Below are 14497 nucleotides of genomic sequence, written 5' to 3' on the forward strand. Positions count from 1 at the left end.
TTGCTCAAAAAGCACATAGGTCAGTACAGAAGACTAACATAAAACCATCATGAGATGCATTGATAGAAATGTACACAAAGTGCTATGTTTACATTTGATAAAGTCATTTACTATGAGTGCCTAGGGTCTATGGCAGGAAAATGATGTGACCAGAAAAGTTTTAGAGTAAAGGTGATATCTGAGAAGACCATCAAAGAATAAACACGACTCTGTCAGATGAACAAACTGTGAAGAATCTGTATTTGGCATTGGGAACAAAGTGATCACAAAAAGCCCAAGTAATACCATGGTTCCTCTGGAGAGCAAAAGTAGTTGGAACTGACTCAACTGTAGCTCACATATGTAAGACAACTGAAGGGGAGCTGGAAAGATGAGCAGATACAAAGCAGCACAGCCTTTTACAACTATGAAAGTTGGGGACTGCACAACTCCAGTGGGTACCATTCATAATAATGTCAATGTGAATGACACAAGCTGGAGTTGTGTACAGCCCTGAGCAAGACCTCTGAGCAGGTACCAAATTAGTAGAGTATTTTTATGCCAAGTGTATAAGTTAGGATGCTTTTGGTAGCAAAAAAATGGAAACCCAATCTGTCTGTCTTCAACTTTAAGAGGATTTTGGAAAGAACATCAGGGCTCATGTAACAGATGAGGACCCTATGGGGCCTTCCTAGGATAGAACCCTCCCCCATATCCTCTACTTTAGTTCCTCTCTGAGGTACATAGATAACAGTATTTGATGCACATTTCCTGCTTTACAGATGCTAAAACTCCCACCAAATGGAAGGTTAACTACTTAATGACCATGAGCACATAGCCCCCAGGCCTACTGGAGCCAAAGAATTGATGACGTTAACCCCTGTGACACTGTCCTGAAACCTCACCATCAACCAAACAGAGAACTGTGCACAAGCTGATCACATACCTTGGGACTCCCCTCCCTCACCTTGCCTTTAAAAACACTTTGCTGAAACCCATCAGGAAAATGAGGCTTTTTGAGTACTAGCTGTCCCGGACTCTTTGTATGGTGCCTTACAATAAATCACGGCAGTTTATTTCACCACAACCCAGTGTCAGTAGATTGGGTTTATTGCACGTGGATAAGTGGACCCAAGTCTGCTTCAGTGACACTCACAATACTGCTATGGGGCTTTTGCACAGCAATGGAAACCATAAACAAGACGAAAAGACAACCCTCAGAATGGGAGAAAATATGTGCAAATGAAGCAACTGACAAAGGATTAATCTCTAAAATTTGCAAGCAGCTCACACAGCTCAATATCAAAAAAACAAACAAACAAATCCAAAAATGGGCGTAAGGCCTAAACAGACATTTCTCCAAAGAAGACATACACATTGCCAACAAACACATCAAACGATGCTCAGCATCACTAATCATTAGAGAAATGCAAATCAAAAGCTACAATGAGGTATCACCTCACACCGGTCAGAATGGCCATCATCAAAAAATCTACAGACAATAAATGCTGGAGAGGGTGTGGAGCAAAGGGAACCCTCCTACACTGTTGGTGGGAATGTAAATTAGTATAGCCACTATGGAGAACAGTACGGAGGTTCCTTAAAAAACTAAAAAAGCGAACTACCATACGACCCAGCAATCTCACTACTGGGCATATACACTGAGAAAGCCATAATTCAAAAAGAGTCATGGACCACAATGTTCATTGCAGCTGTATTTACAATAGCCAGGACATGGAAGCAACCTAAATGTCCATCAACAGATGAATGGATAAAGAAGCTGTGGCACATATATACAACGGAATATTACTCAGCCATAGAAAGAAACGAAATTGAGTTATTTGTAGTGAGGTGGATGGACCTAGAGTCTGTCATACAGAGTGAAGTAAGTCAGAAAAAGAAAAACGAATACTGTATGCTAACACATATACATGGAATCTAAAAAAAAAATGGTTCTGATCAACCTAGGAGCAGGAAAGGAATAAACACACAGACATAGAGAATGGACTTGAGGACACAAGGAAGGGTGAAGGTGAGGCTGGGACGATGTGAGAGAGTAGCATGGACATATATACACTACCAAGTACAGAATACTAGAGAGCTAGTGGGAAGCGGCCGCATAGCACAGGGAGATCAGCTCGGTGTTTTGGGACCACCTGGAGGGGTGGGATAGGGAGGGTGGGAGGGAGACGCAAGAGGGAGGGGATATGGGGATATATGTATACATATAGCTGATTCACTCTGTTATACAGCAGAAACTAACACACCATTGTAAAGCAATTATACTCCAAAAAAGATATTTAAAAAAAAGAAAAAGAAAATAATGGAGGGTTTGTAAAGAAAACGGAAAAGCCAAAAAGTGCTGGATATAATTGAGGATTTCTGCATTAGGAATTCTGCAGCACTGTGAACTACAAGAAAATTGAGTAGGGGGATGAAGATTTAGGAATGTTCAACTTTTTATGAATTTAATTCCTTTTTTCACCTTTTTTTTATGAGTAATGGTTAAAATTTGCATTCCTTTATAAATTACTTTTGGGTGATTAACTGTGTTTTTTAAAATGCATCTCTGTACAAAGACTCTCTCAAATTTATTATGGTGGCCTAAATAAATTAATACATCTTGAAGGTCTTAGTGGTAAATCACCATGTTTAATTCCAAGAGAATTTAAAAGGTAAAGAAAAATTAGTTTCAAAAATATTTTCAACAAGTTGACATTTATGAAAATTTTTGAAAGATGAGCAGCTATGGGCATACCACCTTATTTTAGCTGATGAACTAATGAATACAGACTTCACACATTTTCAAAGTATTGAACTGCCTTTTCTTGTATAGCAATCCGCAACATACACCAGGTTAAAAAAAACCAATAATCTTAAACCATGATTTCTTCCCTAAAATCCCCTTTCTACTCATTTATAAATCCTCCTTAATATTAATTTTTTCCTATCATATTTCTCAGCCTTGATTATTTCATGTACTTGATGTACAAATGTATTGAACACTTACAATATGTACAAGATACTTTTTTTTTTAAAGCTACATGTCAGTTGACTCTTTTGTGCTTGGCACTGGAAGATACACTGTTGGAAGATTCAGCCCCTGCACTCAATTTTCTCACAGGTTAAAGAAGATTCAGACAAGTAAATCCACAATTCAACACTCTACTATAAAAGGTATGAGAAAGGGTTGCCCAGGGGGTTTTGATTGTAAAGAGCAGGAGAAACTATCTTTTCCTGGGTATGGGAGGATTCCTAGAGATGTTACCTGAGAAAAGGAAGATAAGAAGAAATTGCTAGGTGAATAAGGGATATTTTTTAGCTTTTATTTCTATTCAATTCTCACAAAAAAAGAAAAAGTCAAAAAAATAAATGAAGGTATGTGACTCTCAGAGCTCCTTAGGCTCTTTGGTATCTATATTTGTAGCTGGAGATACATGTGCCACAATTATGTTCTAAGTTAAGGGAGTCTGCGTGTGTCATGCATCAAGCATGTAGCACAAGCTCATGTTAATAAAAATAGCCATTCAGGCATAATCAAGGTAGAAGAGCAACAACTCACTACATATTTACCGATACCTTTCCTCTAGTCTCCTCTCCTGTGTTCCTTTCACCCACCCAAATGTTTTGGTGTATAAACCTTCCTCTCAAGACAATGGAGTCCACAGCATGGCCATCACAAGTTTGAGTGTTGAACAATAGGTGAGATCCCTAGTGAATAATTACACCCAGTTGGAGAAGACTAAACAGTGCTTGGAGCCAGGTGAGAGAAATAGTGTTTGGCTTATCTGCTCTGAAATAATATCTGAAAGACTCAATCCATAAAGTTTCCATATGGTTGAAAGCAAGTTGAAGAGTGAACACTGGGTCTTAACATTGTGTGTGTGTGTGTGTGTGTGTGTGTGTGTGTATGTTTTGATTCATCAAATGTTAGGGAGAAACATTTTATGACAGAAAGAGCACTGGCCCCAGAGGCATGGGTTTAAAGTTCTGTATCTGTCACTCTCTTGACAGGAGGCTTTTTTAAAAGCTCATTTAATGACTCAGTTAATGCTTTTTTACATATGAAAAAGAATGAGCCTTTTTCAAACTTAAAAGTTGGATGATTTCATGGTCACTTTTAGTCGCAGCTTTTTAAGATTCCCCATCTAAATAAACTCTTAGGCTCCATGACGTGTGCCCAACCTAGACATGCCGAAGGGGCTTTGAAATCCTGGCCCGCTTTCAGCCAACTTTATGCATTTATATCAGCTGATTTGTTACTTGATAAAAATGTTCAGGATAATGCAGTCACTTTTTTCAATGTTGTAGAAAAGACCACTTCAGAAACAGATTAGAACAGCTATGATAACGGACCGGAGTCCTGAGGCATCGAGCTGAGAATTCCATCTCCCCCTGCATGAGAGAGGCAGGTCGTTACCCTCTACAGAATCTAAGTTGGGGATTTGCTCCCTAACCCCCTAACTCTGGCTAACAGCTTCCCATCAGCCTACCATCTGTGAATGAATCTGGACCTGCAGATTTATAGTCTCAGTTGGTACCGTGTCTTAGGATGTGGAGGACAGCTCGCTTATTATTCCCTAATGCTGCTTCTTCTCAATCTTAAGAGCTAACTCAAGATTTAGTGAATAAAATATACACACGTTACATGAGCTACTCAGATTCCCTCCCACATCGTGTCTTCCAGACTGAGGAGTTCTTCCAACTGCCTATTCTCAAACCCCCAACCTCACCCACACCTTCAGCTGAGGAGCTGCTTCCTCAGCTGCAATGGAAGGGGGAGGCTTCTGGAAGCCTTCCATTGCCAAACGATGCAGAGGACACGGGTTCGTGCCCCGGACTGGGAGGATCCCACATGCCGCGGATCGGCTGGGCCCTTGAGCCATGGCTGCTGAGCCTGCACGTCCGGAGCCTGAGCTCCGAAGCAGGAGAGGAGACAACAGTGAGAGGCGCGCGCACAGAAGAAAAAAAAAAAAAAAAAAAAACCACAGGAAAGCATTGGGGCAGTAAGACGGGCAGTGGACATGAACAGGCCCTTCATACAAAAACAGAAAGACACCAGTCTGAAAAGACCACAGAATGAAGGACTCCAACTACGTGACATTCTCGAAAGGGCAAAAATACACAGACAGTAACAAGACCAGCAGCTGTTGGGGGCTTGGGGGCACTGGGCGGGTGAACAGGTGGCCCCCAGGGATGTTTCGGGCAGTGAAATGGTTCTGGGTGGCACTGCAGTGGTGGCTGCAGGTCATCACACCTGTCCAAACCTGAACAGTAGGACACAGAGAGTGAGCCTTGATATAAACTACAGACTCCAGGGGAGAATTAGGTGTCAATGCCGAGCCATCACTGAGATGACGCGCCACACAGGCCAGAGATGTTACCAAGGGAGGGAACCCAGAGGGACGGGTATAGGAAAGTGCGGTCTGCTCGATTCTGGTTCTCCTATAACCCTAAAACTGCTCTAAAGACTGTCTACCAATTAAAAAGAAGAAACGGCTTCTAAGCACGTGAAAATACTCTCAACCTCATTCACGATTCAGGAAAACCCCAAGGGAACGTCCATACTGCTTACCGGGGCCTAGGATGAGCGGGAACACGCCGCGGCCTCGCCCCTTCCTGTCGGGCATCGCGCTGGAGCCCAGAGTCCCCCTGACTTGACCCACCGCACCCCACCCCGCGTTTCATGCCGTCCACAGTCTCTACACATGACATCTTTTGATCAGATGACTCACTGTCCCAATTACAAGGTTTCAGTTTCTCCACAGGAAGAAACCAAAACCAGCATAGAGGGGAGGCTCTTCAGTCAAACTCAGGGTCTGCCTGCCTTCACGTCCCGCTTTTCCTGACGGGAGGCCCACATCCTAAGGAGGGAGGTCCTTACCAGCACCTCAGGAGCCTCATCCAGTCCACCTCACGCTGCTCTGAGAGCCTCGCCAACCTCTGCAGCTACCCAAGTCCTGGGCACTTGAGGGCCATCCCCCTTCCCCGAGTCACTGAGCCACGTGCTCTGACAATGCATTTCAAACCAGGCTCTCGGACTTCCCTGGTCGCACACTGGTTAAGAATCCGTCTGCCAATGGTGGGCACACGGGTTCGAACACTGGTCCGGGGAGATGCCACATGCTGCAGAGCAACTAAGCCCGTGCACCACAACTACTGAGCCTGCGCTCTAGAGCCTGTGTGCCACAACTACTGAGCCCACGACCCGCAACTACTGAGGCCCGCATGCCTAGAAGCCATGCTCCACAATAAGAGAAGCCACCGCAATGAGAAGCCCACGCACTGCCACGAAGAGTAGCGCCCGCTCGCCGCAACTAGAGAACAAAGCCCGCGCGCAGCAACAGAGACCCAACGCAGCTGAAACTGAATAAGTTAAATAGTAAACAAATAAAAAATTAAAATGAATGAATAAATAAATAAATAAAAGCAGGCTCTGCTTTGTCAGCACTCTGGAGTTCCCTACGTATCGACGGGCAGGATTCCCGTCCTCTCCTGTAATTACGTCTGTGAAGTGCCTTTCCCGAGGAGAACAGAAGCTCCTGGAAGCAGGGAATTGCTTCTTAAGATCACATGCACAACCTGAAGACATTTGATGCTTATGTCAAAGATAAAAGACACAACACTAGATGGTGTGAAGGGTCCTCGAGGCCAAGAGCCAGGCAAGCAGGACACTTCCTCTGGGGACCCTTCCATCAGCAGAGAAGAAAATGTCCGTGGCCAGAACTGGCACTCAATTCGCTTGGAGCTGAGAAGCACCCATGTAATTACATAGGCTCCCCAAAGAGTAATTACTCCCACATTTAAGAAAGGAGACGGCTTTTCAGGCAGGGAGGCAAGTGCAGTCTTCCCAGCTGGACGCACTGTGTGCTGATGGTCACGACGGAGCTGGGCCCCCGAGCTCTGCTCTCCCCTCAAACCCCCAACCTCACCCTCACCCTCAGCTGAGGAGCTGCTTCCCTGAGAACAGAGAAGCCTTCGGAGGGCTTCCCCACCTGCAACCCTGCTCAGCCATCCCCTCCCCACTCCAGGACCACGGGCAGCAGCTCTGCCCTCCCCCACACGCATCTACTGGATCATTCCCACTGTTATTTCTCCCATCACAACACAACACAACACAACACAACATCCTCCCCGGACCTCAGCTCCTACCCCAGCTACTGTCCAGTTTCTATTTTCCCCGTCTCAGCAAAATGTCTTGAAAAAGTTGGAACCAGAACAAACCCAGTTCTCCCACTCCTCTCTCCTAAGCCTCTCCGATCAGGATTTTACCCCACAGATCCATCCAAACGCATCATCAGCGAGGTACGATCTCCCCCCAGTGCTGGGCTCGATGGTTAATGGCTCCACAGAACGGCAACCTCGTTTGTCCAGTCACCCAGGGAACCTCTAAAGTGCTTCCCACATGCAGACAAAATGCTGTGATTCATATTTTAGGAGAAATACTCAGCGTGGAGAATACACTTGAGCTGCTGGACGAAAGAGGTAGCGGCACAGAAGAAAAGTTTCTGTAACTACAGAAATGAACAGATAAGCTGTTTTAATGGTAGCAAGTATGGGATGAAGGAGAACGAATAAAAACCATTTAGAAGACGACATTAACAAGCCTCACACTACAACGTGGTAACAGAGGATGGAGAAGGCCTTTAGAATGAACTCATTTTTCTGGGCAGGTGACAGGCTGGATGATGCAACGATGAGCCGCCAGGGACAACAGGACAAGGCAAGGGGCAGGGGAGCTGTAAATAACCATTTCTGGATCTACTGGATCTAGTAATCCGAGGTGCCCTTTGGACAAACTCCATAGAGATGCTGGCAAGTGGCTGGACAGAGGCATCTATCTGGTCCAGGTGGGAGAACTGACAGAGTTGGAGGTGAAAAGCACCAGAGGGTGAGATCAGACGGGTTGAAGAGTCATGAACCAAGGGTGAAAAGACAACACACAAAGAGGGCGGAAGAAAGAATCAGTCAGGAAGACAGCAAGGAGAGATCTGTCACAGAAACCAATAGAGCAGACTCTGCAGATGGCAAGGCGACAGTGGTCTGAGGTGACGACTGGCAAATCTCCACTGCTTTGTATGCTGGATGCCAGGTCACCTCAACCGGATCAGGTTCCGTGGAGGGGCAGAACCAAGACCGCAGGCTGCACGATACAATTCAGCTGGGAAACAAGAATCTTTGCCAGAGACCTCACTGCATGGTGTGTAACGCGACCCTCTGAGATTGTAAGAGACAAAGAGCTCAATTTACTGGAAGGGTGACAAGGCTGTTCTTCCAGATGATCCTCATTGCATCCCTCGACTGAGCACTGAAAACAATGTACCTATGTGACAACGGTGTTCTACTGAACAGACAAGTTATATGCACTGAGTGCTCCCTGGACAGCACGCTCTCGGCTTACAGGAAGCACAAGGAAGGCACCAACGTCAACACGTTAGGGGCTGTTGCTCAGGAAGGCTCGCGGCCTACAGCGGGATCCTCAAGGAAACCTTTTAATGCTCGAGAACAAAAGAGCTTCGGCAGGACCGTGTAAGTCAAGCAAGGGATGGTGTTTTGCCACAAATGTCAAGAACACGAGGCTTGTACTGTGGCTCTAAGAGGATCCTGGGATCTACACGTAGAACTTGCCAGAAACACTTGGTGCTGACCTGCTCCTCTATGCTTTGTCTAACCACATCTTTTACCTACTCCTACTTTCCCATTTTAACTTTTGAACTATTCGCCTCCCAAGGTGTTATCACAAAAGAACAGCAGCAGGTAAACACATAAACAGCAAACTCACCAGAGGCTGATTCATTTTCCGCTGCTCTTGGAACAACGTGCAGGACTGTGACAGTGGAGGCGGACCTGGAGAAGGAAAACGCAGGCAGTGAAGCTACGACTGAAGCGGCTCGGGATGCACGAGCACCCGCCCCGCGCTCCACAAGAGACACCTGTGGGAGACCCGTCCTTTCACCTTCAGAAGGGCCTGTGAGAATAAGGAGGGAGCAACCACCCTCAGGTCTGTAGCTCCCACGTGGCTGTGGTACCTGAGGGGATACTTTATTTTTCCGTAGCGAGTGTACATTGAATCCTATTAAAATAAACCTCCGTCATTAAATATGAAATTAAAAAACGCTTATAGTTTATCTCTTCTCAGTCTGTTAACAACTTAGATCAGAAAATCCACAGGATACCCAGAATAAAGGAACACACTCAGGTGCGTTTCAGTCTTGCAATGATTTGTACAAACTTTACAAACTTAAGTGCAACGCTCAAAAACATCTTTTATTAAAACTGACTTTAAGTGGACAGAACACCTGCCCTAGGAGTTTGGAGTCCTGTGAGCGACCCCACGTGCACACCCGGTGAGGGTCTAGGACAAGTCATCTCCCTCCTCAGGCCCCATCGCTTCCTTCCTCACCCGAGGCAGCAGGACAGAAGCCCTGCAGACTCGTCCTGCACCGATTACACTGGGCGACTCCACAGGGCACAACCCAGGGGGGCGGCAGACGCTTACAGTAGACAACCAAGGTGCTGACGCGCCTCGAGACACACGTGCGAGATGCCGAGAGGGCGACAGGAGGGGGAGGACGAGGAGGAGGTGGAGGATCGGGGTTGGACGGAGGGGAAGACGCGGCACGTCCCTGCCGAGCCTGTGGACCCTGCTCCCCCAGGACACCCAGAGCTCACAAGTCCCAGGGGAACCCCATCCGGAGCAGCAGGCCCTGTCCTCCAGCCCGGCCCCTCCACCTCCGGGAAGCGGTCAAACCCTCCAGGTGGCTCTACCGCGGGGCCCAGGGCGGGCTACCCCAAGCCCTGCTCTTCAAGGGCCGCAGGCTCCACAACCAACTACAGGCCTGCAAACGCAACACCTACCCCGTCGGGACTCGCTCACCGGCCCCGCGGGCTCCCGAGGCTCCGGTCCGGGGGCTGCTCCTCGGGCGCGCTCCTCTCTCGGGGTCCCTCCGCTCCGCCTCCCGAGACCACTGGGCCAGAGGAGCCGGCTCTGGGCCCACGTCCCTCCCGGGACCTCGCTTGGCCCCGCGCTGCACATGGTCGGGCACTGCACCGCCGCCGGCCGCCCGGCCACTCCGGCCCAAACGCGGGCTCCACGGCTCGAGCTCGGAGGTCACAGTTCCAGCCTCCGCCCGGCCCACGCAAACCCTCGCCCGCACAGCCCGCTCCCGCGGGCTGCCGGCCGGCCCGGACAGCGCACCGTCCCGCAGGCCCCGAAATGCTCGCCCGCAAGAGGCCAAGACGGGGGAACCACGGCCAGCGACGACCTGGGCACGCACAGGAAGCGGGGGCGGGGCGGCGACGGTGCGCGTGCGCCAACACGCACACATCATGAGGCGCACCTGCGCAGGCGGACGCCCGAAGTCCGCCTGCCAAAGCCCGCCAGGAGCGCGGGACAAGTACCCGGACTCCAGAAGCCTCCCAGAAGTCTCCGTGCCGTCAAGATAGTGAGCGTATGAAATGTCTCCATCTCATCTGGCGCTCAAGTGCTGCTGTGCTGCGAGGGTGTGCCGCCTGGACCAGGGACTCCATTGCCCATTTGTCTTCACTCCTGTTAGGGATCAAGGAAAGGTGTGGCCTCAAGTGGGGGCTGTGTGATGGTCTCCAGGGTCCCTGGTCCCTTCCCGGCCCTGGGACATTTCGGGTTACATCTGAGATTCCCCCACCACCAGGAGAGGGGAAGGAGGGTATCATGTTCGCTTAACTGAAACGCTACAACTTTCATTCAAATCCTAGAATACAATAAATGCCCAGCCATGACACAAACTAATATTGCCCACGGAAGGAAAGGAAAATAGAAACTGTAGCTGTTTAGATTACACAACCAACACATTAAAAACTACGAAAATCAGAACGTACACACAAACCGAAAACAGAAAACAGATACCTGGGATCTTACCTCTTAAAGAGGATACTGTTTATGTTAGGTAAAAATATCATTTTTCAAAAATGGAATCAGAAGGGTAATGATTTATCACTATTTATCACTGGGGGTGAAATAATATAACTGTGTTCTTGGCCAACTGTTCCTTAAAAGCTGCTAGGGGAAAAGTTAAAAATAAAATCTCCAGGGACTTCCCTGGTGGTCCAGTGGTGAAGACTCCTAGTTTCCACTGCAGGGGGCACGTGTTTGATTCCTGGTTGGGGAACTAAGATCCCGCATGCTGCGCAGCACAGTCTCATTAATTAATTAATTAACGAACACACAAAATAAAAATAAAAATAAAATCTCTCGCCAACCGAGAAAATCCTCTCCACAAATGTAGAGATAAAGAAAACGGTTTTACTGTTGAATAACCATTAAACCAGACTGTGCTGTGCACCCACAGGTGAACCACTAATGTTTGTGCAAATGAAATCAACCTCACCTTTTTTTTTATAGCTCAGCAGATAAAATCTGTTGCATACAGGTTCTCAAGATAAACGGGAACTTGCCTCATGGGAATAGACTTGACACCACCATAAAAATGGCATACATTCTTTCAGAGTACATCCTAAATTCACCTGGTCATCTCGGTGGTTGTCCATGCTAGTTAATACCCTTTATCCAAAGGAGAAAGACAACTTCTCCTATCTCTAGGACAAGCACGTACTTATAGCTCAGAGGAAAGTGCCTAACACCTAGCCTAAACTCCCCTGGTGACAGAGAGATAAAGAAGATAGCTCTCAGGTCCTTAACATAAACATTCCTGGGTTGTAATGCTGGCAAGAGACTGATTTAGCTTTTAAAAAGATTTAGATACTTACGAAAAGGACAGAGGAAGTATTTCTATTACAAGCGTCTTGAGGAAATCCTCTAAAAACGGAAATAAGAAGTGATGATTCATGCAAATGAATAAGCACCTAACCCATTCCTGATTTCCCCAGCTGAACTGCCACATTAAATGAATCCTGCACAAAATGTGTGCTTCTCCAAAACTGCTCTTGGAAGTGGCTGCTTAGAGCCAAGAATGGTCTTTTCCAGTTCTTGCTGCTGCTGACTGTGGCCTCTGCCTGAATTCTCACTGATGAAATGCTGCTTGTGTGGGAATGACAGCGACCACACCTCCTCTGAGCCTGAGCCTGGCAAACCTCCAGGGCGCATTTCTCGCATTTTCCAAGTTCACCACGTAAGGACATCAGCTACACGGAGTACCTTGCTGGGAAGCGCCTTGGAAGGGCAGTGCGCCCATGAGCACGCCACCAGGCCTCCAGTTCTCACCTCACCCACGTGCACTGACCGTGTCTCAGCAGAAGACTGGGGTGGCCTGTGAACCCCAGCTGCTGTGCCCACCTCAACACCTCACTCTATCCCTCCAGCCCAGAGACATGCTGGGCTCCCCAGCCCCCTGCCCTGGACACTCTCTGCAAGTCTTTCTATTACAAGTTGTCTTGAGGAAATGCTCTAAAAAAGGGAATAATAAGTACAGAGTCATCCCAATGAACAGGATGTCCAGCAGTGAGCTGATGTCTCTCACGACTCACCCCTCTCTCCAAAAGGTGAAAAACTGTCATTTCATACATTTCCCCCTTTTTAAAGTTGTTGAAGCTAGGAGGGTAAACCTGGACCCTGCGATTTCACCTTGACCAGAAGCAGCAATGGCCACCTTTTAGTTTGCTTTCATTAAGATCTCTTCATATATATGGAGATTTACAATATAAAGCTTTCTCTTTTTGTATCTGCATTTCTATTAAATACAGATATTTTCCCTACTTGGTCACTTACCTATTTTTATTGAAGTATACTTCGTTTACAATATTTCAGGTGTACAGCAAAGTGACTCAGTTACATGTATTTATGTAAGAATATATGTATTCTTTTTCAGGTTCTTTTTTCCATTATGGGTTATTACAAGATATTGAACATAGTTCCCTGGGCTATACAGTAGGTCCTTACTGTTTATCTATTTTACATATAAAAGTGTGTATCTGTCAATCCCTGTTATCTTTTTAACTTAATTTTTTACTCTCACATTCTGTTATACAGACACTTAAAAAGATATTTTGTGTTCAAATCTTTCACTTTCACTTCATACTTTTCATCAGCTTGGACACTGTACTTGAAGAAGCCTTTCCCATCCTGCATTTCCTAAGTAGTTGCCTGTGTTTTCTCCTGTTTATTTTGGGTCTCTTAACATACCAATTTTATCAAGATAACTGGCACCCATCTTCAGGATTTGTAAAATCATTTTCCTCTTAAAGTCTCTCAACCATTTTTTTCAACACTAACACATCTACCACAACCAGGAAACGCAATGTTTAAGAAGAAAACTCAAGTTTGTAATCTAACAGAAAAGGACAGGCTCTTCTTTGAAGCTCAGCGACACGTCTTAATTTAAAGGCAGGGGAGGGACTTCCCTGGTGTTCCAGTGGTAAAGAATCCGCCTTCTAATACAGGGTACGTGGGTTCAAAGCCTGGGAACACTGGTCCGGGAGCTAAGATCCCACACGCCACGGGGCAATTAAGCCCGCGTGCTGCAATTAGACACGATGCAGCCTAAGAGAGATAAATAATTTTTTACAAATAAAAATAAAAAAAATAAAGGCAGGGGAAGCAGGAAAGTGACCGTCTCATGTGAATTCCTTCTTATTCAAAATACAGGTCGTAGCAGTTTACTTGGGCTGCGTCACAAAATACGACACACTGGCGGGCTTAAGCAACACAAATGCACTGTCCGACATTTACGCAGGCTGCAAGTCTGAGATCAAGGTGTCAGCAGGGTTGGTCCCCTCTGAGGGCTGTACGGGAGGATGTGCTCCAGGCTTCCTGGTGGAGAGGGCGGTTTCCTCACAAGCACATGCACTATGTATGTACCACGTAGGTGCCTGGGCTGAACTCCGATCCCAGGGCTGCTCATCCGCAGCAGCACCAGGCCGCTGGAGGGCTTGTCACGGACCCGTTGGCAGGAGGACTGCAGGCTGACACAGACGTCCGCTCAGCTGTGGACCCATGGCCCGGCCACAGCCCTGACAGAGGCTGCCTGGTTGAAATCCAGGTCACGGTTCACCTCCCTCCTGCTTATTGCATTCAACGACGCCTTGAAGACCCCCTACTGCACCAGCCTGGGTGGCACATCCCACCCAGTCATTTCCAAATCAGAAGCATGTCAATTGAGAAGGTTAAAATTAGGCCCTGGCTCAGTGCTGTGGAATTAGAATCTGTGAGGCTGGGTCCAGGCATCTGTGTTGGAATATTTTCTCCACGTGACTCTCATGCCCAAAGGATTGTATTGACAAAGCACTTCTGCTTCACCCTACTGATATTTCTGCACGAGAGCTACAGCCGTTGTTATATTAAACTGCATCCACAGGAGGAAAAGAGAGGAGGAGAGGTGATAGTTTTGCTTATCTCCAAACACGCTGTTACTGAACCAAACTTGGCTCCACTCGCCCGCACGCACTAAAGCCAATCTACTGACACGGGTCACGGTGAAGGAAAGTGCCACGTTTATGGCAGGGCAACAAGCAAGGGGTCCAGGTATCTAGGGCTCAAAAGGCCCCCACTCCCCAGTGGCTTTCAGGGAAAGGTGTTTACAGATGG

At 47.1% G+C, this 14497-nt stretch overlaps 1 protein-coding gene across 12 annotated transcripts in view; it reads right to left on the bottom strand.

The window, feature by feature from the left end:
• Positions 1–14497, bottom strand: part of LOC309807661 (uncharacterized protein) — a 150201-nt gene that overhangs the window by 69589 nt on the left and 66115 nt on the right. For 11 of the 12 annotated variants that reach the window (XR_014294603.1, XR_014294604.1, XR_014294605.1 and 8 more), the window contains 2 exons: positions 9838–10528; positions 8762–8826 (listed from right to left, as the gene is read on the bottom strand). Coding sequence is in view for 7 of the 12 variants with exons in the window: in XM_082627496.1 (XP_082483622.1) it covers positions 8762–8826; positions 9838–10310 (538 nt within the window). In the remaining 5 variants the exon portion in view is untranslated. The remainder of the gene's footprint in view (positions 1–8761; positions 8827–9837; positions 10529–14497) is intronic. The other variant, XR_014294607.1, reaches the window with a different exon arrangement.

The sequence above is a fragment of the Mesoplodon mirus genome, assembly GCF_964341445.2.
Source record: "Mesoplodon mirus genome assembly, chromosome: 7".
NCBI lineage: Eukaryota > Metazoa > Chordata > Mammalia > Artiodactyla > Ziphiidae > Mesoplodon > Mesoplodon mirus.